This window comes from Thunnus albacares, chromosome 1 (assembly GCF_914725855.1).
Source record: "Thunnus albacares chromosome 1, fThuAlb1.1, whole genome shotgun sequence".
NCBI lineage: Eukaryota > Metazoa > Chordata > Actinopteri > Scombriformes > Scombridae > Thunnus > Thunnus albacares.
This window is the reverse complement of record NC_058106.1, coordinates 21,262,531-21,289,722: the sequence shown is the minus strand read 5'-3', so window position 1 is coordinate 21,289,722 and position 27,192 is coordinate 21,262,531. Positions and strand designations below refer to the sequence as shown.

The 27,192-nt window shown below is 43.6% G+C and overlaps 1 protein-coding gene across 2 annotated transcripts in view; it reads right to left on the bottom strand.

The window, feature by feature from the left end:
• zfhx3b (zinc finger homeobox 3b) overlaps window positions 1-27,192 on the bottom strand; it is a 344,549-nt gene that overhangs the window by 81,075 nt on the left and 236,282 nt on the right. For both annotated transcript variants that reach the window (XM_044349187.1, XM_044349196.1), the window contains 3 exons: window positions 9,281-11,803; window positions 8,524-9,103; window positions 4,990-5,486 (listed from right to left, as the gene is read on the bottom strand). In XM_044349187.1, coding sequence (XP_044205122.1) covers window positions 4,990-5,486; window positions 8,524-9,103; window positions 9,281-11,767 — 3,564 coding nt within the window. In that variant the 5' untranslated portion in view covers window positions 11,768-11,803. The remainder of the gene's footprint in view (window positions 1-4,989; window positions 5,487-8,523; window positions 9,104-9,280; window positions 11,804-27,192) is intronic.

Below are 27,192 nucleotides of genomic sequence, written 5' to 3'. Positions count from 1 at the left end.
ACAGAATTGAAACACTTCCTTAATGTGACGTTATGCATTTGGTCCCTTGTACATCACTTGTGTAGAATCATATTATAAGAGCATATCTATGAGTGATTAAAATGCTACAATTCATGAGTGTTATGTTGTCATATTCTAGCACTTTGGATCATAAGATTGCTCAGTGTGTGTGTGTGTGAGAAGGGGAGTTATGTGTCTGTTTGTGTGTGCATTCACACGCTTGTGCATGTGAAAGGAGAGAATGGGCTGTCTCCCAGGATGTGCAGCGAGCGCTTTATTAGAGCGGTAGTACCAGTAAATCAGAGCTCAGCTCTTCCTGGAACTGCTGCAACCTTTCCCACTGAGCACTATTACTGAACAATCATAGGCTAGCCATGATAATTAGCAGAGTATCTATCCTTCCAACCCTCCTGTCCCACCCCCCACCCCCCCCCCCCCACCCCATCCTCTCTCTCCTGTCTGTCTCTCCATCCTTCTCCTACCCCTCCTCTTCTTAGAAATGTCTGGTGGGTGAGCGGGTAAGGCCAGGCGCCCACTAGACGTCATTTTGCCAGAGGACATCTCACATTACCTGCCGTAATTTTTTTCTTGATGTTGGCCAGTGTGACAATTGGCCTCATTCACCAAATACATTCAGGAATGATTGGGACATCCCAGAACAATTGAGTAGCTCGAGAGAGGAATTAAACATGGACATGCTGACCCGTAGCAGGAGGCAACAAGATTCCATAGCCCCATCGATGTGTAAAATATAAAAACTTATCTGGAACACCAAAATCGTCTAGTGGGCACTTGGCTTAAGTCTTTGTCTCTGGAAAACGAAGAAGATCCCTACGAGGAAAAGGCCACAACTGATCCTAATACATCTTTGTATCTTATCTGAGGCCAAATTACACTTTAGCTTCATTTGATTGCAAAACTGCAATATTTTTCTAGAGCTGGAACCTATTTGTGGTTGTACCCCAACTACAGATTATAGTATAGTGCAAGAGGATTGGAATCAATCCTGGTAGTTATAATCATTAATGTGGAGAGGTCATCACGGCTTGAATTCCTGAGTCTTCGAAGCCAGTGCTTCTGCTGAGTAGGATCATCAGTGAAACACCTTAATGCCTTTTCATGTAACCACTAATCCCTTCATTTACATTACAGCCTCTTTTCCTCTATTTGGTCTCTGCAGAGTGTAGACATTTTCTTTCCTCAGTGTTCACTAATTCTTTTGGATTGCACTGAAGGGTAAAATAAGAGCAGTAACTCCATCCAAGATACAGATGTATTGTGTTCGTTAATGGGCCAGCTGCTGGGCTCTACTTAACACTATGTTGGTGCAGTTAAAAGTGCAGAACATATGATCGAAAGCCCTGTTCACATATTTAAGGATCAGACAGCGTATTTGACTGTGTGTAAGCCAGGGAGAGAGATAGGTGAAAAGTTTGTACAGTTATGTGTGTGCTCAATACAGCTGGAGCAGGACAGAAGGAGGGGTGTCAGGACTTTCTTAGTTAAAGATTCCCCATCTGATAGTGACGGCACTTTCTCCCTTTCTTTCCATGGCCAAGCGGCATCTGGAGTGGATTTTGTGTGAGCAGACACCGAGGAACATGATTACATTCGGCTAACTGCGCTCTAAACTGATTATGCATGTGCCAAGCTAATGGACTACATTTGCAAGAGGAAAAATAACATCCAATCAATCTCAATTACCGCCGATTGCACCGGCCCCCGAGACAAGGAAGGTAGCCAGCTAACCCCCCCATGCTCCTCCCCTTTCGCCCAACCCTTGACTGGAAGCTGAGGCCTGTGGCTGAGCCTGTTTAGGCCCCACCCATTCTGTCTGGCCAGAGCAGCCAGGGCCAGAGAGCTGGATTAATTCTATTCATCTCACCTCCACACTAACACATAGCCAAGCCCTAGGCCTACTGCTGCTGGTATAAGGGCTATCGTATTCACATATTACGCACGTAGATAACTATAAAATCAGAATGGAAGCAGGGTTTGTTCAAGATGAAGAGAGTATTCTTACAGCAAAGTACACATACTAACGTTTAGGTTGGAATCTGGTCACCGCAACAGAACCCATCTGTTTGTGTTTAAAAGTAACCATTCTTGGGGCAGATGGGTGACCATCATGCTATCATCAGAGCCACTTAAAACCCTTTGGTCCATGGGAAAAAGAGAAGGTGAAAGTTACGTTCAGGGCATGAGGGGGTGTTGGCAGAACACAGAGAGCTCGGAATGGGTATCTCTCAGCTGAGAACACAGTACACAGGGGAAGACAGCATCACCCCCCGCTGTGTGGTGGTCTGAGCGGTCAGGATGACTTTCTGGATGTTTCTGTGGTCTTTTGGAACATTCCAATACATGGGGTGGTGGGGGTTATATTTTTAGAAAGCCCTAATATGGGCCACATACCACAGACTCTCAAATTATCCCATCCAGCTTAGCCCTCAGTTTAAACCTTCCTTTTTAATTCCAGTAATTACAGGCTCCAATTTATATGGAGCTGTGCACACAAAGGGCCTGTTTAATGCAAACCAGTTTGATTTGGGTGAAGTGTCCCAAGCATCTCCCACATCTTACATCTGTTTATGCTGACTTGATGATTTATTTTCTCCCCAAAAAGGTTAAAAATTGTGCTATTTGCATCAGATTTATTTGGGGAGGAATAAATGAATGGTGATTTTCCTTTTTTCGTCCTCGCATAATATTCCAAGTTGGGTTTACAGGCTTGTGGGCCACTGTGGGTTTCTGCCTGTCAGTATCTCTACCAGGACAGTAAATTAAATGCAGTGCGAAGACTGTGACATTGTCAAGTGGGGAGCCAGTGCTACCAAGAGGCCTCACAACCATGTACTTGTTGTCCACTAATCACATTTGTGAATCATATAATACTGTAATAATTCTTGTCAACTAGTGTACATCTTTGTTTTTGAGTAGTGTCTGAGATGAGGCAAGATTATGTGGACTAGGGTGTCTCAGGGTGAGAGAGCAGGTAATTTCTGGACAAATGCACACACTCTTACTCAGAAGATCAATTGGTTTTAAGAAATATGGAGCCAACTTAAGAGGCTTAAGTCATAAAAAATGATCATGCCTGGATGTGTTGTACATATTTAATCCCCCACAGCCTGAGCAGCAGTATGACATATGTCTCTTCTCTCTTAAAAACTTGAGCGGAAAAAGAGACAGAGGAGGAAAAAACCTGTTTCTCTTTTGCCTTTTGGGCTCACAGCAAAGTGGAAACCACGCATATAATGTAATATAAACTGCACCATATCCTGTGAGACAAAACAAGTCTCTCCCTCCAAAGGTGTGAGGAGGAGAGAGAGGATGCCAGAGCCTGTCTATTTCGGTCTAATGTGAGACTGTCATTGGAATGTGGGCCAGGGTAAGTCCAGGAGAGGATGACCATGGGCTTGGAAAAACACAAGGACATATGCTTTTCTGCTGTCTCACAACTGACTCAACACATTCACATATATGTTGCATATTTGTATCTATCCATAAGTGCCCTGTGCATATGGAAGTGTTCCTGTTGTCCTCTCCGGTGCAAACGACAGACTGACAAGCCAAACTGTACATTCTCCCTTCAACACCTCCTGTGTCCCCTGGCCCTCTTTAACAGCTTTACTTGGAGCCCTGCATCTCACCTTCCCCTTTAACAAAACACTGAAAATTGATTTCTCTCTTTCACTGTTATTTCAGTACAAAGGCCTTGTGAAAAAGGAAACCTGTCTGCCATGCCTGTGGTTCTGAGGAACCATTCATAATGCTGAATGATTTTCAAATAGACAGCCTTTTCAAGTAGGTTTACAATAAATGAACCACTTCACCTACAGTAAGTTTTTAATGTGATTAAAGACACCATGCTTAAAGAAGCACATTTGTTCGCATGCCTTTTAATGCCTCCTTTCCAAAGGAAGTCATACTGTAATAGATACCAGTACAAAAATGTCAAGCAATAGAATAATTTAAATTGCTTTCTGTGTTTTCAAGAGTCAAACACTTGATAATGGAGTAGGTTTACTATAATTAAAAAGCAACACCTACTAGAGGGAGACGGTGCACATTACAGTGCATTATATTTTAGATTCTGTAGGTGTGTATGTAGTGTAGGCTTACCAGGACTATGTGTTGTCAGTGTTTGTATGTGTTTTGTTGTGTGTGTTTGCGCAGCTATGCCAGTTTGGGTTAAGCGCAGAATGGCCGAAGCCGCAGACACACAGGATAGGTACCTAAGTGGAATCAGGCCTGTTAGATTTATGGCCATTTGTTCGGAGAGTGTTCATCCATTGGCTATTATGGAATGATTAGAGGAGAAGGTGAAGCTCCAAGTCCAGCAAAAATCAATACGGCTGTCGAGAACGATTCAGTCTTTCCTGCTCCGAGGAGTATTAGCACCAAACCTCTGTCTCCTCACACTTCTTCATTCGTCTCCAAGTGATTCACCCCTAAGCCTCCAAATCAGCTCCACCTGCCATGTTCTTCTCATGCCAGCAGTGTGGCCCTGCTTCTGTATGACTACTGGGAAGGTAAGGGTTACACTGCAAAGCTGTCGTCCATGCCTTGGCAGAGCAGCAAGGATAGTGTAGTGGGCACGCACTTGAACATTTACTGTCTTGTGGAGGAGTATCAAGTTAGCAGGGAGAGAATTAAAGACACATTTGGCCATTTGTGTTAAACTCATCGTAGTTCAATTGAATGCTGAATACTCCCAAATGTGACACAAACACTACTTCTCCCAGTCGTATTATAGCACCTCAAATGGTTTGATAATACAGACAGCATTAACATACTGCAGGTTGGCTATTTTGCTGCCTGAAAAAGTCAGGTTTTTGGTTATAAATGTCCATGCTACTGACATCCTACCTCTCTTCCATGCTCTCATCCCCCTGTTATGTATATATTTGGTGATGATATGAAAATTGTGATACCCTGTCAAGATATGTTGAATGGTGGTTGTGGCAAAGGAGCTTGAAGACCACTAACCTTGTAGAGTTTGAGACTAGCCTCATGGCGGGAATTGACGGTGTGCATCCTCAGCTTCTCCAGGCTGTTAGTGTAGTAGTCGCAGGCATTGCATTTCAGGTGCACTGGATTGCCAATGGCCACACATTTCAGGCGCCATTCGTTGCCTTTGCCCCCTTCTTTGATGTGGGCCACCAGCTGGTACTTTTGAACATGCTTGTCTGTCTTGCAGTGCAGCTGGAAGTTGGCCTTGAGCTGAGTGGTGTAGTGGCACAACTTGCACTGGTGAGAGTCACCCACCACAGCACGCCACTCCTCCTCCGGTAGGCTGCGTTCAGCTCCCATATGCATGCCAAGCACATCCAGGTTGTCAGTGGTGAAGCGGTTGCACACAGCGCATTGAAAGAGCTTGAGGGAGGGGTCGCTGGTTTGCGATAGACTTTCTCCCAGGGTCATCAGTTCTTCGGACACCAACTGCCCACCACCCAGCCGCACATCCATAGGGATCTCTCCACCTACTAGAATGTGTGGGAACACAAAAACAGCCAAAAAGAAAGAGGAAAAGGTTAGTAAAGTAATTAACATGATTACATACATATATTTATCATTATGTTAGACATATTCAAAGCTTACAGTCTAAATCATTGTTCAGTTTTCACAGATCACTTTATTCTCAGTTATTTACTTCAGGATGTGTACATTATTATTGTATTAGTTTGAGTTTGTTTCAGGCGGAAGTAAAATGTTTTCCAAAGGAAGTATTAGTTTGTGCCGCTTCCATTATGGATAACATCTCAGGTAAAGTAAGAATCTTCAACTCTAAAAAGCCATGCTCTCCTGTCTGTCGGTCTAATATTGCATAGAGAACAATGTGCATTTATGTATTTATGGGCCTATAGCTAGCCTTGCTTTGAGCTGGGAAAAGAAGAAAAAGCACCCTGGACTTTCCCATGAGGACCAAAACCTCACACGTCCAGAGAGTGAACGTTGCCATGTTTGGGCTGGTGCACTTTCATGGCCTGTCTGTAAATCAACTCCAGAGGCCAAGAGCCCCAGAGAAAAAGTTATTTTATCATTACTGAAGAACTAAGGAGTTCCTAAGCACACATTACTGTAAATCGCCCTTGTTCACTGAATCATAATACAACAAAATCCACTTCTCTGCTTGTATTCTTCTGCTTCTTTCTCTCCAGATTGCCTCTAAATCAATATGGACACCTAACAGATTAATTCTGCTCGGTACTGAGTCTAAACGGTGGAGAGGGGGGAAAAAAAATAGCATGCTCATATCCTATGACACCAACCACAAAACTGATGTCTATACAGTCTGGGAAGGCTGACTTTAAAAATGAATGCTAAAAAAATGAGGTAGGAGCAGCCGGAGTTTTTGCCTTTGCTTGCTGATCTTTAATCTTTCACTGCCCAGACTGAGCATGCAGGCTTGACCCCGCCTGGCTTTACACTAAATTAATTCCAGCAGCTCCTTTTTATTTATTGCTGCAGTATGCAGCCTGCTCTCGGACTTTTCTCCATTACCTGAGTTTTTATAGCCAAGAGAGGGAGACCTTTGAGAAGCCCCCTGAAATCACTCACAGACCCAGCTCCCTGGTCATAGATCCTTACACACTTTCTCTTACAAAACACACAGATCCAAACATACATGCCCAATTGGTATCCTTGTGCTGTCTTTTCCTGCACCTGACATCTCTCATTTCTACCTAGGTCTCATGCTCCATTACTATGGATTCAATGATTTATAACAAGCCTGGATCCTATTCCTCACTAAATTCTGGTTGTAAACCATTAGACCAAGACTGATTTGTAGCTTTACATCTATTTTCACATAAGTTATTTTATACTGAAACAATAATAGTGTAAAGTAAATATGTCAATCCATGTCTACATTTACACAAATATTTTTACAATGATGTTTATACATAATCATTTTTGTTTATTCATTTTCCAAAATGAACGCTTCAGTGAATAGCTCTTGAATTTGTCTTTTGTGCTGTTTCACAGTATACGATAGACAACAAATATCAGCACAAATAGCTGAATGTCACATTCCCTTCCTTCTCTTTAACTCCATCTCACATCTTCCTTTCACTACAGTAGCTGAATCATGGGAACATGGATTACCAGGAGGCTGAGATCATGTGAGGTCAACATATGTCATCTATTTCTTTAGTAAGACACTGGAAAGTCAAAATCCATAGTGAGAGTATGAAAGAGCATCTCTCACTTTAGCCGTCTGGTCTGAGATCTTCTTGTGATGGCGGATTCTCTCAGAGATTTACTGAGCCATATGTATCATACTGTAGAGTTAATATCAGACTGTTTGTGTAAGATGGCTCAAAGAGTTCCTTAAAGTGTGACCAAAGATGACACTACTGTAGTTTATGGGCCTAGACTGTGTCATCATAGCCTCCCTTGTAACATGCTTATTAGAACTCACCTCACAGGAAAATGAACCAGATGGCAGCAGAGGGAAAAAAGAATTAGTCACAGCAATCAATTCTTGTTTGTGTCTTTGAACTGGCGACAGTTGGAGACAAGTCTGTACAAACTGTGGGGTTGTAACTGGCACGCCAAACACTCCGCTATGCTGCTGAATTACCCATGCTGAGCCCTCTAACCTCCCTTCTTTGACCAAGATAAAATTTATAGCTGCAATTACAAAGTTAGAAAAAAACAGAGAACTCCAGTGGTGAAGTTCAGCAGCAGTTTGGGAATAATGACATAAAAAGGATGAAGCTGGCTGCCTAAGGGGAAAGGCAGGGAGAAGAGAACATTGAGGTTTGGCCCTATAACTCACCTTTTGTGAGCAAAAAAAAAATGGGTGTCATAAAGTGAACTTCAGTCAAAATTTCATAGATATAGTGTCACTTAGATGTCCTCTTAAGGACTGTGTGAGAGGGAAGACAAACAGTCTTAATTTAAGTGCCTCTGGGCTTCTGCCTGATACTTGGCACATTTATAGATATACATTTGTAGATGAAACCAATTGGCAGACTGGTCTTGTGCACTAAAAGGTTTTACTGTGCATGTGAGATTAAAGCAATGAACATAGGCCTACTGTCATGTACATTACTATCATGTACATTATGTGTAAGGAAATATTTTGAGGGTCTGGGGTAAGCCGCCCTGTAAACTTGTCTCAGATGGATCCGCTTTCTTTCCCACTCCCTCATGTTTCACTGGCACTCTGCTTGTAAAATGGGAAAATTATGTCAAGTTCACTAGGCCAGGCATACCTTCGAGCAAGAGAAAGAAAGCCAGATGCCAAAACTAAAGAACTGTGATATACCTAGTATATATAGCAGTGTAGAGAGGTAAGATATGGGTACTCCACCTCAATTTGTGTGCTGTTGAATCAATAAAAAGTGAATGACGTTATTTAATGTTGCTTTGTAATTCGATAAAATTACATTCAAGATCAAGTCCAAGTGAAACTGATTCACATTAAAGAATTGTTCTGAACTGTACCGGGTGATTTTGTGGGCAACTAGGGACATTTCTGAAAGCAAGAGAGGCAAAATAAGAGTCCTAGCTCACCAAGTGCAGGGGCCAAGGCAGCCATGTTGGGATCCAGGTGAAAGCTCCCCATGAGGAACTGGGCTTCAGCTCCAGCTGGGTCCATCTTGAGGCCTGGTGGAAGGCTCATGTTCTGGGTCAGGTAATATTGGTAGAGCTCGGCCTCAGACGGTGAGGGCATGGCTCCCAAGCCCAGTCGGCCATGCTGCATCTGAGTCACATTCTGCTGGAGCAGCATCATGTTGTGCATGTGCTTCTCGCTGGTCATGTGGATACGCAGATTCCGTGCCACATTGGTCTCGTAGTCACATACCTCACACCGCCAAGTAGGTTTGCTCTTCGGCTTGGTCGGCGAGGGAGCCCCACAAGGTCCGGCCACATGGGTGGAGGACTGTGTAGGGTGATGGTGGGGAGGGTGATGGCTGCTAGCCTGGGTAACTGAGGGGACAGCCACCACTCCTCCTGGGGCATGTCCAAACACCTGCTCTTGCGCAGAGCCAATGGAGCCTCCATTCTGTAGCGTCTGCATGTTGTTCAGGTGCTTGTCTGACTGCATGTGGATGCTTAGGTTGCCCTTTGTGGTGGTGGAGTAGTTACACACCTGGAAAATATCAGACATTGTGTCTTGAACTGTGTGAAAATCAAGTGTTAAATACATTACTTTAAAATACCAATTACATCTTACATGAATCTAAATGGCTCAATAAATCAACAACACAAAAAAACTTTATTGCACTCCTTAATAAAAGGAGCATCACCACATATCTTTGCTACATACCTCACACCGGAAGGGCTTGTATCCACAGGTATAACTTTCTCCACGAGCTAGACGAGGGTGGCTCTGACCACTGCTGCAGTACACACAGGAGCCTCCAGAGTCTGGGTGCTTCTCTTTCATGTGGGCCTCCAACGTCTGCTGGTACTTGTAATGCCAGTTGCATTTGGGACACTTTAGTGTCTTGCACGAGTTGCGTGAATGCATCATGGTCATGTGACCACCCAATGAGCGTGAGGAACCTAGAATGGTGTCACATTTGGGGCATTCTACCCCACTTCCTCCGCTGCCACCAGGCCCATGGTTCTGTGAACACTCACCCATCCCTGTTATGTCACAGGAGCCCCCGGGGAGGGGGTGAGTGTGGCCATGAGATGAAAGGTGCAGGTGATGATGATGGTGGTGCATGTGGTGATGGTGCAGAAGGGCTCCATTTTCCTCCTCTCCCTCTGCCGGGCAATCATTTGGTTCTGGAGCTGTGGCACTATCTCGATTGGCACTTTCATCAGCAGCAGCATTGGAGGACAGAGGTGAGGAGGAAGTGCCAGCAGTGTCATCCTCGCTCCTTCTGACAGCGGCTGCTGCCATTGCCATGGGAACAGTGGGCCCCTGGCAGTTAAAGCTCAGAGGGAGCTCTGAGGTCCTCCCCCCACCATCTGCAGCTGAACCCTCTTCCTTGACAGAGCAGGAAGTGGAAGCAGGGGCTTTGCTGTTGAATGTAGAACTGACTGCAGAGGTGCAGGCAGAAGGCTGGAGAGCGCTACTAGGCATTAATAAAGGAGATTTGGAAATGCTTTGGTTTGAGACAGCTGGTTCCCCCGCTTCACCCCCATCACTGCTACTGTTACCACCACAGGCCACTGCCGTGCTTTCTGCCTCCACCTCGTCTTCCTCCTCCCCTAGTAACAGTTCCTCTTCTTCTTCCGAGCCCCCCATCTGGCTTGATAGGTGTGCCTTGCTTTCATGTCTCTCAGTGTCCCCATCCGCTCCCTTGCATGTCAACTCTTTCCCACCAGGCTCCTCTGTTCTCCCTCCCTGTTTGGGCAGGGCAATGGAGTCTTTGGCAGAGCCGGGGGATGAGGTAAGAGTGGACGCTTTGGGAATGCTCAGCCCACCAAGAGAGAGGACTGAGCTGAGTGGGGTTTGTTGCTGCTGCTGTTGCTGGAGGCCAGAGTCAGAGTCTTTGTTCAGGAGGGTCTCGCTGCCCCCGCTGCTGCTTCCAGGCTCCAGATGGACACCACTAAATGTGCCATAGAAGCTCTGGCCAGAGTTAATGGGGAGCAGGGTAGATGGCAGAGGAGTGCTCTTATTGTTTGGTTCCAGGAAACTGATGAGGGGCTCTTTGTCCTTCCCAATGCCCTGGATGATGGCAGATGCATGCTTGTCCCCTAACAGCCGCCGCTCATCCTCACACAGTGTCATGCGGTGGTCATGGACGGCGTGAGTGGCAAAGGAACGCGCATAGCCAAAGGACAGCTTGCAGAGAAAACACATGAGAATGGGCTTACCCTTGCCATATAGGGCCAGCCCATCGAATTTGGAGAAATCCACGTTGTTGGGAACATCTTTGGATACACAGGACTTCTTGGCAGACCCATCGCTGTTCAGGTAATCCTTGTTGCTTTTGTGCCGCACATCGAAGACACGGAAACTGTGCAGGACAGGGCTTAGGCCTGCCATGGTTGAGGTATTGGGGAAACCTTGGTCTGAATTGCCAAACCACTTCCCGAAGGACGAGGCTATGTGGAACGTGTTGATGATCTGAGGGTAGACTGAGGATGAAGTCCCAGCAGGTTCTCCCGGTTTTCCCCCACTGGTGAGAGAGTTTGTGGGAAGCATGCCGGGTACCATGCCCCCACCACTTTGGATCAACTGACTGAGGCTCTCTACGATGTAGGCTGAGCCATCTGGCTGGTAGACTATCTCTCCAGCCAGGTTCTCCACATCACTGCTCTCCTCTTCCTCTTCCTCCTCTCCTTCCTCACTCCCACTCTCTGGCACTCCCTGTTGTCGTGTGGGCTGATGATGCAAAAGAGTGGACATTCCCCCTCCCCCTGATGCCATCGGCACCCCAGGAAAGGGTTGAAGACTTGGGAAACAGCTGTCAATCTCCATTTCATCTAAGTCTTCCGATTCTTCTTCTTCTCCACAGCTCACTCCCTCTTGCTCTTCTTCCTCAAGACCCTCTCTTCTGGAATGCAGCTGGCCTGTGGCAGAGATATCACGGTGGGCCTGGGGTGATGTCTGTTTTAGCTGCTGCTGCTGGGACTGTAGTTCTCTCACCCCGTCATGAGGTGCACTAGGGTTTTGGGGTTGAGAAGGGTAGGGAGCAGACAGAGACAGGGGGTCCAGGGAAGGGGCCTGGTTGGTGCAAGGAACCTGCGAGCTAGAGTGATCGTTCCAGGGCTGTGGTTGTTGCTGCTGCTGCTGCTGGGAGGAGCTGAGCCCATCGTCTGTCCCAGAAACCACGGGAGACTCACAGCTGTCCATGCTGATGCCTACATGAGGCGTTCATCGCATCCAGGCCTGCAGAGACACAAATGGGGTGAGATAAGAGGTTATTGTTGTAATTGGGATGTTTAATGTAAACATACACACATATACATGGGCACACACAATTAATTTACGTTGTAAAAGTGGGAAACATAAATATCTATATTCTCCTAAACATGATTATACCTATTAAGAAAAGATCATACACAGAATATATGAAAGGGACTCTATGTATAGGAACTTTAAATGAAGAAAATAAAATGTATGGCACATTGGGTGAGAGCAAAAAGTCTGAGATATAATTGGAAAAATGACACCGTGCTCATTACGCTAGATTAGGTACTTAAACACAATACCTGAGACAAGCACTAATAAGCCGTCGATGATTCATCTTCCTGCCATATCAGGAAGGTACCATCTTTTATCTTCACCTTCCAAACAACACCCCTAATCTTATATTCTGCAAATCCTACATCCGTTTTTAATTAACTTGCAGTCTGAAAAAAGGAGAAACAGGCTAACTTAATGGATCAAATAGATTCGTTGTGAGATAATTAGACACTGAGAAGCCACCCATCAGCACATTGAACATTTACATAACTTGAAGAAAAAGGGAAAACTGCTTCTAAAAACACAATGCTTGACAGTATCATCATTATCACTCAGTTTTCAAATTGTGTACATATAAGTAGAGTATACTACATGTGCATTATTGAAATAGATGTGTTTGAATAAGGGCAGTATTTTCTGTGAGCCCAAAATACATAAGCTGGGTCGGGACTTCACCACAGCTGTGTTTAGATCTTGCATCCAATAACCTCTATGCTCAGCCTGGTTTCAAACACTCCAGCCATCCTCCGCCTCTGAAATAATAAATGGGAGCTGAGCTTTCGGGAGTTGGCTATGCCCCGAGCATCTGAGAGGCCCAACACAGGCTGCAATTTAGAGTGCAGAAGAGATAAAATGATAACGCAAGATACTGCTGAGCTAATAATTTTATTAAAGGGATGCAGCCAACATTGATTAAAGGGGGCAATCGGGCTGAAACCAATAACTCTGGGCTGCCCTTTAACCCGCCAGTGCTGAATATTACATGAGCAAAGTTTCCCAGCACCAAGCTCACTGCCATGTCCCAGTTGATTAGCACATTCACTGCTTGCACTTGATTTATTTACTTATTTACTTAGGGATGCAAATTTCAGCTGTGATCACAATGGAGTCTACCCCCACACCCTAACATATTAACCACTGAGGGAGAGGAGAGATTGATAATGTCTGTCTCACTCTTCATGAATGTCTGATGAAGCTCCCCTCCCACAGAACATACCTGAAACCTCTCCAGCCTATATGCACTCATACAAAAATAATAGATGTGTGTATTTAGACTTTAGTATAAACAATAACAGGCATACGGAGCATATTGTGGGCAAAGTAAAAATAAAGTAAGAATTACTATAATGAGAGCAATGACTTTGATTAAGGAAATATACAGGAAATATAATAGTCAGTATTGTCATAAATACCCGGGGATAGACATTTTCTGTTGAATAGTTCACCTGATTATTTTGTTTACACTCTACAGAACTAACCCTGATGACCCCTGTCTTGCTTTGCATATGAAATGAAAGATATTAGACTGACTGGCTTATTAACAAGATTGCTTTATACAGCCAGACATGATTTAGAGATGGCTGCCATATTGAGTAAGGGGATACTAGTCCTACTGGTCTGTATTTATTATCTGCTCCATTAATAAGAGGCTATGAGCTCAACAGCCATTTCACACAAATGGACTGAGGGCAGTGAGAGTAGTGCTAGAAAAAATGCTGCATGTCAAACAGACAGTGACTCTCCAAACTAAAAGCATTTGGATAAACTACACAAAATGAAATTTAAAAAAGTAGAAAATGTGACTCGTCTAAAAGGACTGCCTCATAGAAAAAAAAAGTCTCCATGTGTCCTGTCTGAAAATGAAAAATGAAATGAAAAAGAGTGTTCACACCTTGTTCCTGTAATCTATTCTATCAGCCCCTCCCCAGATTCCACTGCCTGTCTCAACCAGGCCTGGGAACACTGGGCCCACATGCTCAACTAGTAGTTAAGACTGCTAGTTCACAATGACCTCTAAAGTTCTAAGTTGCCTTGATGAGTCTGAACAGAGTGGCTAAAGTGTACTGTACTGAGGGTATGTACCCATCCATTCCTATTACTGCCGTAAGATACCTGAAGCAATTAGCAGTAGACAGGATACTACGATGACTCTTGATCAGTGCTGGAGCACTGCGCCAGCTTGGTGTGTCCACTGCTTACAGAAAACAGGATTGCCCTTTAAAATCAAGATGGTGTAATTCAATAACCTGCAGTGGTTACTGATGAGCAATGGGATTGTCTGGAGTCGGCAAGTCGCAGATGGGCCCACTGATATAACGCTGTTTGTCTCTCTGAGGTCTGCCTGGCTCAGTGACACCTGTTTAAGGCAGGAAAAGCTTTAATCTCTGGGAGGCACTAAACAAGTCCGGGAGACAGACAAAGAGACGCGGTCGAAGAAGAGGGGAAGTGGAGGAGGCCAGTGTCTCTGTGTGCTGACTGTGTTAATAACCACAAATCAAAATGATGGAAAAGCCCGCTAAAGGTGACTACTGCTGAGTGGTATTATGTGAGATTATATACTGTAATGTGTGTGAGAATTCTCATTTACTTTTGCATACTAGCAGTGCCACTGACTGCACAAAACAAGTTATCTTGCCATGGCCTCTACCCTTGAGTTGTATCGTAATTTTCAATGTGGGCCCACTGAGTTGACAATAAGCAAGCTATATGCAGCCACAACAAGCCTTAGCTGACAATAAGAGATAATCAGAGGGAAGAAAAGGAAGGATTCCTGAGCTGATCTGAGGGAGTGCATTCTGATGCAAAGATCCTGACGGTGTAACTTACACTCCTGCTGCCACCTGCCTTTAAAGACTTTATGCCAGGCTCTCTCTTCTCTCTTTTGGCCTCCTCTGACAAAAAATTAAAAAAAATAATAAGTCATACTGCACCTCCTCCCTCCACCCTAACAAAGCAGATAAGGTTGAGCCTTATGAAAAGGCCTCAGTCCTAATGAACACTGTCAGAGAGTGGGTCTGGATGTCATTTGGTAGGGATGGAAAATGAGATAAGTTTTAAGTTATGGGTCCTTTCATTAGGGGGGATTTACCGGCCAACTGAGGGAGGACTTAAAGGCTAAGGAACTATCTGATTATAAGCATGCCCGATCACCTGCCTGAAGGCCTGGCCTTGCCTCCAGAGGAGCCTGCTCTCCAGGGGTTCCTGAGGGAATTAGATCTGACTCTGTGAATACTGTTGGGCTATGGACATGATGCAGCTTTGACCCTTACTCCTACCCACATCCACGTTAACAGTGAGGGAACACCTCTTTAAAATGGAAAAAAAGCAGTTTCTTAATACGCCTAGAGGATCCAATACAATACACTAGATCTGATTTTCAATTGTCCCTCAGTGATGTTGCCTGTCTGCGTCCGGTCTCTGAGCCATCACAGAGCCTGGCCAGCCACCGCAGGGTAAGGGGCGCTTATTGAAAATTGGAAAATCAATGGCGTGAATGCTAAGCAAGTTACAGGAAGATGTGGGAAGGAAGGGTTCTTATTGATAAAGCAGGGGAAGGCCTTTGATGTTGCACTAGGGACATGCTCATTGATGGGAGAACCATTGTAGTCCTCAGGCAGAGTGAGGCCCAGGTTTATCTCCTAGGTTAGTTCCAATTAATCACCAATAAAGACATGCATGCATTGCACTGTTTAACATAAGTCTATTTAAATGCCTGACATGGCTTATAAAATATATAAATATTGGTTTTAAAACTACAGTGAGCGAATTTACATTTCTGGCACTGCAATGCAAGTTTTTTTCTTTCTACTTTTCTTTACAATCTATTCTCTGCCAAAACTAACTGTAGCCTACTAGCCTAAAGAACAGTTATGGGTTAGAATAGGTTTAAAGAAAAGAATAACTATGTTACATGCCAGTGTACAAGTGTCATGAAATGATTTACTATACAGAAAAAAATGTTTTAAACACTGCATAAAATTATGAAAGTAAACTCTAATACTAAAAATATGAGTCAACTATTATACTTTATTAAACTAAGTTGTTAATCTTTGTGATTAATGATTTTTTTTAGAGAAATAATAACACTGGCAATAATTCAAGTAGTCTGAAAGGGAAAAAATGCATATTATCTTTCAGTGTCATAGACTGTCACAGGGTCACTTTGTCTGGGAATGTGAGCCAAAAAAGTTTGTTTACCACTGCTAGACAAAAGACCATTATAGTTAGATTAGGTATGTGGGGTTTGTGTTCTATTTGATCCCCAACATTGTAAATCTGACAATTAACCATGTGCAGTTATACAGCATTGTTGTTTATTGTGTGCTGTAAATATTCTGTCTACCATTTTGCTAATGCAGACATAAGGGTGCTCCAGTATTGCTCCAACAGCAGGAGGCAAAAAGTCACCTCAGGTCGATGGCACTCAGCCTGTAAACAGGGCTTCCCGTAAAATCAATGATCTTCAGTAGGAGCTATCAGTCTGTGGAACAGAAATAGCCATGGCTGTGTTGAGTCTGAGGCGGGGAAGAACAGTGCTGTGTGTTTACATGAGTGTGTGTGAGTAGAGGGGGCCAGTCACTTGCATGTCTGGGAGTATTTCTCAGAGATAGCAGAACTGAGGCATGCAGCTTCTGTCATGTTACAGCCGGTGAAAACATCGAAGTGTGGGGTGCTATAGAGACGAGATGCAGATCCAGATTTCATTACTGTTGTTTCAAACGTGTACTTTATGCATCAATATATCTAGTGTTGGAATAAGTATACTGTATCACTACAGTTAAAATAATCCTTGCTGATTACAATATAAGAAAACTCAAATACCCAGGAGGCAATGTGCTGATTGTTGTAGTTTCACAGCACTCAATTTAGTAAACATTTTGCACTAGCGATACTGGCCAGAGAAGGCAAAATTGATTTGTTTGCAGTATCAATTGCCTCCTTTGTTAATAGACTTGAAACAGAACCTTGAAAATGATTTTACCCTTTACGCAACACCATCAAATTCTGCTAATCCATTCCATGTTGCAGAACGGAAGAAAAGTGATTTAAGACAAAGCAGCAGTGAAATCACAGTGCAGAACTGCATGTAACTCATACACAGGGAAGACTGATTAAATGATCTGATCAGAACTCAGCTAACTTCCAAAACCCTCCAGAAGGGATTTACACATGGCACTAGAGTGTTTCCTCAGTTTTGGAGGGTGTGATAGAAACAGCGTGCTGGTGTAATTAGAAGTAGTTAATTAGCTGTGGGTTAATTACTGGGTTCTGCAGAGTGTTGGTGAAAGACCTGGTGGGGTGGCAAAGCAAAGGGAAGCAGCGTACACACAGCAGGAAGCTCCCAGTCTCCCGCCAATTAGCAACCAGCATGGGGGGGCTTCTGTGGTAGACTGGGAGTATAAATGTGAGAAGGCTCATATCATTTCATTCAAACCTCAGTACAGGGGAAGAGATGAAGTGAGCTGACAAAATACATTCTATTTAAATATGCACACATTTAGAGACTGTGTTTGTAAAAAAAAAAAAAAAAAAAAAAATCCAAAAGACAAATTAGCCAAAAAGTCAAGTGCAAGTTTTAAGACTGATACTAAAAATAAAATGACAACCAGGTTTCTGAAAAATGCCAGATTAAGAATAAAATGAGCAGGGACTATTTTAATTAGTACAAAAGTAACTTCTCATTACAGCAGCCACAAGCTATCTTTCTTCATTTACAAACCATACTGAAAGACTGCACTGTATTATTTTCCTGTTATGTCCCATGTGGTTTGTTTAGAAAGCTTTGTAATTTATAAGAGCATAAATTATCCTTGGAATTAAGGTATTGATGTATAATCAGAGATGGGCTATCGGCACAAACTAACGTTCGCCCCCAGGCAACCCAGTGCACAGAGCACACACAGTATACACTTGTACACAGTAGGTAGTCTGTAAAACTGCAAAACAGACAGAGAAAGAGAGATAGAGAGAGAGATTTCTATAACTTCTAGCTGTGTCTTTCAAATACTTATCAGATTAGTTAGATACACATCGCCATTTTAAACCAACAGACATGGATATTGAGTGATTTGCAACAGTCTGACATGGAACCTCGCATCCTTTAGCATGCAGTGCTGACTTTCCCATAGTGAGGAATGCAGAAACACTGAGAGGACACTTGATACATTGTACACTGGTCTGTCTGACACTAGCACTAATCAATCAGAAAACAACATACTGGTCATGATCCTTGGGAAGATTTCTAAATGTAAAATGTTTAAAAATCCCAGACAGATATTTGCAGATATATATTACTCTGTAATATTTGCAGATTAGCAGGAAAGAGGGAGAAGATACAGAGATACAGAAAGTAGGATTGTGATAGGGAGTTGGAGAGAAAGCAAGAGAGCTAAAGACACGTGTCCAATGAAAGGTCAGGGATAAGGGGGAAATGTGCTGATCAAAGTCTTTGAGCCCCAGGACCTTCATTTCTACTAATTATAAAATCTGCCCCTATTTATATCTGCGGGAAGCAGACGTTCTCTCAAGAGAGGATGGAAGTGAAATCTGCTAACTACAGTGCTTTCATAGCTTCTGTTTGCACTCATTCCATTTCATTTGCTCTATAGTAACAGGATGAGGGTGCTATAGGGGGTTAAGTGAACCAATGACTGCAACTTAAAGTATTTGGGAATGTTGCTGTTATGAAAGTTAAAGACAGAACAGTATGTACAAAATTCTGCAATGCTGTGTGAAATGAGAAATATAGAATCACTCTACTTTTAGGAGGTGGGAAACTAATTTATGTTATTACAGGAAACTATTGCCTAAAAGGCAAGACCACATGGTGCCATACACACACATACACATCTTCCAGCAGTGCTGCAGTTAAGGCAAGCCAACCACAAACACAGTTGTTAAAATGATCAATACCATTGAAATATTAAACCTTAAGAAGCCGCATTATTGATTGGGAGCCCAATGATAAAATGGTTTATTATCACAATTGTGGGGCTTTATGTAAATGTTTTGGAGAGACCATCAGCTGTCCATGGGCTGCGGCTAAATTTGATGCGCACCCCCCTTCTGCTCCCTTACCCTGCAATCCAAAACCCTAGGGATTGGAGGGATTGGGGTGAACAGGGAGATGTCATTACCACTACTTCTACTTCCATTAAGGATAGCTGACACTGATCAGCATACCAAGCCCCTGTTGACAGAGAGATGGGAGAAGGGGGTCTGCCCCCAGTCCCCAGAACAACCTGGTAGCTCTGGGGTGTGGTCTCAGGGATCTCCAGCAGGCATGACAGCATACAGAGGCGCAGGACCCGTGCTCCATGCAGGGATCATGCCCTGACAGACAGACAGGGGACATGGATAACATGTCTATAATCCTGGGCCTTTCTGTGTAATCTGGAAAACAAATACCTTAGTAATGACCCAGTCCTGCACCTGGTAAAACACTGGGTTCACTGGCACCTGGAATTAGACGAAAAACCACTGCAGAGCATTCTTAAAGGGATACACTCCTTGAGCAAAACGCTAAAGGAAGTTTTAGAGGACATCAATATATGGATTAATGTGGTGTTTTCTGAGTTAAATCACACAGAGGCTCAGCAGTGAAACAGTGAGGCAGTGCCACAAGCCTGAGAGTTAGGCCCAGTCTTCTGTTAAGTGTCTAAACCTGAGTAGGGTGATAAGATCCCTTTTAGAAGGCATGTGAAGGCCAAATGACCAGGAAACCTGAGTAATGTGGGTGAAAACTGTCTAGGGTGAGAGCAGAGATGTGGAAAGTCATGCAGTGTTATGTGTGGAAAATGGTAACTTACTATCTCCTTTATGCACCTCATACTGAGGAGTGGTGCAGTCCCATGCACATATGCATGTGTGCACACACATACTCACACTCACACATACTCGTGTGCGCACACTCACACATGTGAGCGTGTGCGCATACACATACACATACACATACACACACACACACACACACACACAGAACAGGGATTAGAGGGTGTCCCAGTGAAACCATTCTGTGGAAATTATTTCTTTTCAGAAAAAAAGGCATGAAAGCCAATGGTGACCTGGCCTCTAATTCTAGAGTAGGATATCCTGGGTAAATAATTAGAGGGTTCCTTTGAAGACCTTGCACAGCCGAACCATTCACTCCCCCCTTCACATTTGCTAAAGTCATTAATGACAAAGATTTAGAAAGGAAAAGCGAAAATCTTTCTGGTACACAAATACGTTTTTTATGAGGCCTGGCCCAAATTCCTCTCTGCTTAGCTGAAGCCCTTATCCTGGGAAAGAACTGCAGGGGGAAAGTGTTTTCTATTGCCCCCTTACCCTGCTGAATTATGAGAGTTAATAAAGTTAAAAGAATAATGTGCTGTCTTTTAAAAGAGGAAGTGAACAAGAAATTTTGGGACACTGGATGTCAAAACACATAGGAAAAACAAAGCAACGAGACACTCGTCTCAAACTCTAAAAACAAAGATGGCTTTATGTTTGAGAATGACAAAGGGGAGTGGTTACAAGTCCTCTGTGAATATTAACAGGATCCGTACCTCAGTGGACATCACTGACTTATAATACATGGCTAATCTAGTGCCACAGAAGCATACAATGCTAGTTAGTACTCACACTTAGCCACACTGTGTATTGAGCTGAGTGGCTAACCTCATTCTCATGAGAGCATTTCATTGAGATGAAAAGAAACTTTAATATGTCTTCAGTCTTAACATGCCAATGGGATGCCTAATTTTTACACATGCAGTTTATAAACAGAACACTCATAAATCAAATCTTGATGCAATTGTCATCCTAAAAGGAGAGCTGTGCTTGCCCTATGGTTTACAAGGACAGATTCCAAGGCAAACCTTGGAAGGTGATGTGCATTCCTTCTGAGTGGAGCAGTGATGAGGAACTGTCAACAGAGGAAAAGGGAAGAAAAACAAAAAGAAAACAACTTGTTAAGTGTTTAACAAGGTGGCCTGGAGGGCAACGCTGAAAGACACCTCAACACTTGACTCTGAAGTGTGTAAGGAACATCAAACAGCATTTCTGTAGCTACGCTGAGCACTGACAAAGCCGACCACAGCGTTCAGAGACCCTTCTGTGAAGAAAAACACTGCCGTTTGGCAGGAAATAAAGAGGTTAAATGTGACTAAAAAACAACAGTTCTGCCTGCAGTAGTAATCATAAGTGTTCATATGCACTAAATCTGAGTTCTGTTCTTTGCCACAGACCTCCAGAGAGACCTGTCTAACATGAGGGAAAGCTGCTGCCATCAAACTACAACTGAAACAGAGTAAACCCATTCTAAAATGTAATTGTTAATAATAAAACAGTTCCTATGTGTAATGTATACCCCTGAATTTTATAGCTGGAAGGTGTGTGCGTGGCACAGAGAGAGATGAGGCTCAGTGGCAAGCATTTTCATCTGTGACAACCCCCACAAAAGGAGAGCAAAGGCAGGGTTAAATCATCTCGACTGCACAGCAGAACCTGCTCAGAAGTTGAAAGAAAATCAACAAATATATGACCATTAAAGCTGTTGGCTGCTCACCAAAACTTGGCACAATAGTGTCTACAAGTGTCCAGGCACGTGAATTTGGGGAGGCAAATGCCCATGGGCTGGAAACACATTAAAAAATCCTATCTCTGAGCATGGGGGAAAAAAACAGGGAACAGACAAATGAGAGCTAGGGAGAAGCAAAAACTGGTGTGATATTTTAAGAAATGCAGAGTGTGTTAATAAGTTCCTCTTCTTCCTCTCCTCTCCTAGCCTGTTCTGACTGTTGTGACAGCTACAGTGGTGTGGAGCTATATTTGAGAAAGACCAGCCTCCTGCCCCTCATCTCCACACACACACTGCAGTCCTTGTTCATCTGCCTTAATGAAATGGCCACATGCCTCCTCTCATCCCAGAGCTGCTTGCACACTGTAGCACCTGGTAGATATAAATCAGCCCTACCGAGCTGTATTTGGGAAGTGAGGCATTAAGCATGACATGGGCTGTCAAAGTTCAGATCGCACCAACCGCAACATATAGTTGAACCGCTGCGCAACAGACCCAAGACCAAGGAGGAGGCCTACCATCAGCCTCTTATCTTCTGCCTCCCAGCTCCGCATGACATGGCTGCCACATCTGGGCCCCAGCTGGGCAGCCTGCTGAGCACAGCGTAGCACAGCTGAGGCTAGGTAGGGGAACACTAGAGCACCCATGCAACATGGATTCATGGTAAGACTCCCAATTACTGGGATCAACAGTCTCAAAAAAAGATTTAAATGGGTGTTGTTTGCTGCTATTTATCTTTGGGCTTTCTTATCTGTGAGCTGCGGGACCTTGTGGGTATTATTATAGTTTTTAAGTGGTGTAGGTTCTATTTCCGAGTGAGGAGATAAAAGTAGCTGAGTGCATGTGTGCTGTGTGAGCATACTGTATGTATATGTGTGTATGTGTGAGTGGAATTTCAGTCACGTGAGCTCGGGGTCTGAAGGTCAAACACTGCAAGAGAACCAACACATTCCTCAGAGGACAGGCACATATCTTTAGTGCATGAGCATGTACGTTTGCATAGACTTGGATGTATGCATGTGTAGGCATATTAAACTAGCCAGTGATCCAGTTTTCTGCCAACCCACCAGTCAAGCCAAAAGTTTTATACATGAATAATAAATATATTTTCATGCTTTACATGTATGGGATGAGTCCTCAGACAGATATACAAGACACAAAGGCAGGAAGATGGTGCAGTCGAAGAGAAAAATGTTATGAAAAACAGAGTGAAAAGGGACAAAGGGAGCTAAAGGGTGAGGATAAAGAATTATCATCTGCTATTTGGTTGTGGGCTTTCACAGATGGGAATGTATGATGCCGTGCTCTGCTTAGCTAGGAGTGTAAGACTCAATGGAGAGCTGAGGTGGAGTGAGGGCTGATTACAAGAGAGAAAAGTACAGAAAAGCGAACAAAGGGAATGGAGATGAGGGGACAGTGCAAGCAGCCCAGGTTCAACTCAACCCTGGTGTAATTTACATTGCTAGGTAATTAGCTTCAGGATCAGGGGCTCAAGCCAATGACAGATGTCTCTTGCAGGGAAAAAGCAAGCATGTGAAGAGGACCACAGCATTACTTTTATGACACATAACATTCATTAATTAAGCCTGTCAGAGGGAGCATGTGTCAAGGGCATACAGCTGCTGTATGTGCTGTATTAAATACAGACATACCAAGTTATGGATGTAAGGTTATCTTTGGCAGAGGTGAGTAAAATAACATAAAACCTGATTCTGAATGTGGGAAAAAGGATGAGGCCTTGACAATGAAATCATCTGGATGGTTGCATTAAGTGAGGACTTAGTTTGGACCCATGTACACTCATGCATGTACACACACACATTGTAATTTAGCACTTCAAAGGCAGATGACAGGAGTGACCACATGGAGGAATACTAAGGAAGAAGCACAGAACATGTGACCCCATATAAATACTGATAAAACACATTTGCATAATATCCACATAATATTTATGCAATGACTAAAAACAAAACCCATCAGATATTTTGCAGGGAAATAAACCTCACTCAGTGGCAGTAGATTCAGCACTGCCTAATAGTCCTTGAGAACTGCACATTTAATACACATTTAATTAATGATGTCATTGTTTTGACAAGGAAAGAGCATGCTGGCAAACAAGATAAACAAGATCTACTTTAAATCTTAACCCTGGGTCATCAGACAGCTCCATTCAATGCACCATATGATGAGGGAATATGTTACACACAGCACCGAGCCGCTACCTTGGCACCATGCTGTGTGTGTGAACACACATGCACCAATGTGTAAGGTCATATATATGAATCTGACACTATATAGCAACTAGATACAGTGCCATATTATGAATGAATTCTTGCTATTGAGCAGTGAGTTTCCACTCAGGCTGCTATGCCAGTGTACTGGGATAGCTAAGAGTCTTTACACATGCCAACTAGAAGTGGGAATGAAGCCATAAGGCTGGGAGGATAGACATATACACTGCAAAACAAACACACACACACACACACACACACACGCACACACACACAATCCACCACATACCATAGATAGAAACAAAGCATTAAAAACATAAGTCAACAATAAAAAATTGCCCACTCATTCATGTGTGCATGAGCAAACTTGCTTATCCACGTTTCTGCTCACCTCCATGCACATACACACAGAAAAAAACATGTTAGCAAGGAGGTGAGATTTAGAGCAGGGCCAACTGGCTCACCCTGAAAGTTCAAGTTGAGTGCCACTACAAATTACAAGTTGACAGCTTAAATTATCCCCAGTGTGTGTTTCTTACAATGTATGTGCATGTTGGAGTTTGCTAAGACAACTGCTGCCAGACAGCTGTTCTGGATGAGGGATTTACATGTCAACCATTATCTCTTCAAAAAAAAAAAAAAAGAAAAACAGTATATAATCTATCAGGCTACTCTGACCAGCAAATGCCCAGCAACTTCCTTCATGTTATCAATGATAGGACCCTCTGCCCCATCTCTAACAGATGCCCCCATATTTGAGCTGTGATGAGGGGGAGTGATAGGGGCAGTGTAAAACGAGAGGGTGACTAATTGGTTCATAACCTGTAATTGGGGAGATGTAATTGGAGTGGACTTGTAGATGCCAGGTGCACCTTCAGGAGGTGGGGCAGTGGTTTGCCCTTTGACTGGCTATAAGGGAGTGTGTGTGTTTGTGTGTGTAAGTGCATGCAATGGGGTAGGCTGGATTAGATGTGGGGGGGGAAACAACACTCCTAAAGGGAAGGCCCCTGAAGAATAAAGCTTAGGTGTGCCATGTGCCTATTAGGTCCTTAAAACCACATTAAAGCCCATGTACTGAAACCTGTCGCAACCAAGCACAGCCACGCCCAATGCAAATAGGCACATATATATAAGTACACACACTCAAACAATATAGACACACAGTATACAACAGCTTCATGTCCACTGGAATTTTTTTTATTCCGTTGTTGGGAGTAAGAAATCTGCTGCTCAACATTTTCTCATGGTTCACATGGTGGGTCAATGTGATCAATGTGTTCATGGTCCACCTAGCCAATACTACACCACTGCCAATCAATGTAATGGGGGCTGAGTGTTAATTGGGACAGAGTGAGAGGAGGGTGGGTGATGGAGCATGATGGGCTTTTTGCAGAAGCATCAGAAATGCTGTACATGGACTTAATGAAAGCTGCGTAATGTTGACAGCATGCTTGTTTAATTGCGTGGTTAAATGTTTTTGTAAAACAAAAAAGGCGAATGGCGTGTGTGTGTTGAGTTGGTAGTACAGAGAGGGGGTTATTTGCAGGAACATCTGTTTGTTCTGCCCATCATCATATGATTATCGGTAATTAGCCACAACGCCTGCAGTTGCGTGGGTGCGGTCATGCATTCCCCTCTATGGACAGGTATGCAGGGAGCATCCATAAAACACACAACCTCCTGCTGCCAGCCCCCTACTTTCCTCATGAGTCACACACACACACACACACACACCTGCAAGTGGGCCTCTCTAACATGTATCTTAGGAATTAACACTACAGAAGAATCACTTATTTTATTACGAGGCTGCACTTTAAGCTGTGTTATTTTGATAGGTGAGAATGTTACAAGACAGCACCAAGTGTAGACTAAGGCTAACTTCTGGGCAATAAAATTACTAAAGGTAGACTATGGGCAGTGTTGACTGTTCACTTAACTGAATGTTTTCTTTGCTAAAAGAAATGCTACAAGAGGTTTTCATGGAGACCAAGCTCAATCGTGAGGACATACTTGCTCTAAAGAAAAGTGGCCTTTACATCCTGCTTTGAACAGGACTACAGTATCCACTTCAAACAGAAAGCAAATCAGCTCCTCTTCACTCAACAGCCATGCCTCCTATTTATCGACAGGGAAACAAGTGCTAAAGATGGTGATGAAAAATAAATCTGCATTGTAAATTGGTGAGATTGCTTATCATAGGTAGCTCAGATATGACGTTGTTAAAAATAAGACTGTGATATTCAAATATTTAGCCAACCTTTTCTCACCATGCATATTTTGATGGGAATCTTGGGAAACTTCCACTGAACAAATTAGCAAATTAAACAAAGACAATGAAAGAAGACAGACAGTGAGGAGAGGCATCGCAGCATACACTGTTCAGCCAACCTGGTGAAAGCATGGTTGTTTTTTGTGATGAGAAGCTGCAGAGCACAGGAAAAACCTGCCTGACAGATATTCTGTCCGTCAGCTAAGTGGAAGTAGGAAGTGATGGTAGGGGAAACAGCCTTTACTCTGGTAGAGGCTGTGTCCCCTGTGTTGCCTGTTGTCTTGCCCTCTTTATACAGGCCACAAGGTTAGTCTACATGGCGTTCAGCCCAGAAAACTGCTGCACTACATAAGGCACTGTGAGGGTTCACTTGCTATGTGAATGTCCTATATGTGGACCAATCAAAAATCCAATGTAGTTTCCAAACACCTTTTTTTTTTAATTTATTACCAATAAAATTAAAAAACCTTTTTTATCATTGCAGTGTTGCATAAAAATCACTCCCCTTCACCATGAGTCATCTATTTGGACCATTAGCTGGAAGTGAGGACATATGATAGAGATACATTGATTTTCCACCATTTTGGTGTAATTTGGTGAAGATTAATTAGCATTTTCCCTTGGTCTGCCCATCTTGCTGACACAATGAACACCGGTGGGTCACAGGAAGGTCTAAAGTCAGGACACAGTCAGTCCAAAAACAAGGTGGCCCCCACAAGACCCTGGCCTACCCCCAGCCTCTAAATTACCTAGGCTGACACCAGGGAGGGAGAGGCATAGGCCCACTTTGCTCTCTACTCAGGCCAGTGGCTGAGCAGGTCAAGACCTCCCCATTAGGGAGCAGGTCAAAGCCACATAACTCTTTACCTAAGGTGAGGGTCACTGTGATTCTCTGTCCAGCCAGGGTCAACCAGAGGTCTCTGGCCACTGAGGTTCATGGCAATACAATAAAGTAATCAATCTGGCCGCTGGACCCTGGTCAATAATATACTCCCAGGCTGCACAGGGTCACCACCTGTTCCCTGGCCTCTCCTTGGACTGTCCTGGCCTCCTGAAGTGCCCAGGTCTTAGATTTCACTGTCCTGAAGGGAAACTGGTAGACCATGGGGGAGCGTAATCAAACCCTCAGTCTAGACAGGCACTATGGCAATAACCCATGACAGACATTATGTACAAGTTATCAGTAGGCAGCAATGGGAAGAGCTGGACTTTCATTACTGTCAGCCATGCTGTCAGAAATACCCATTTTGCA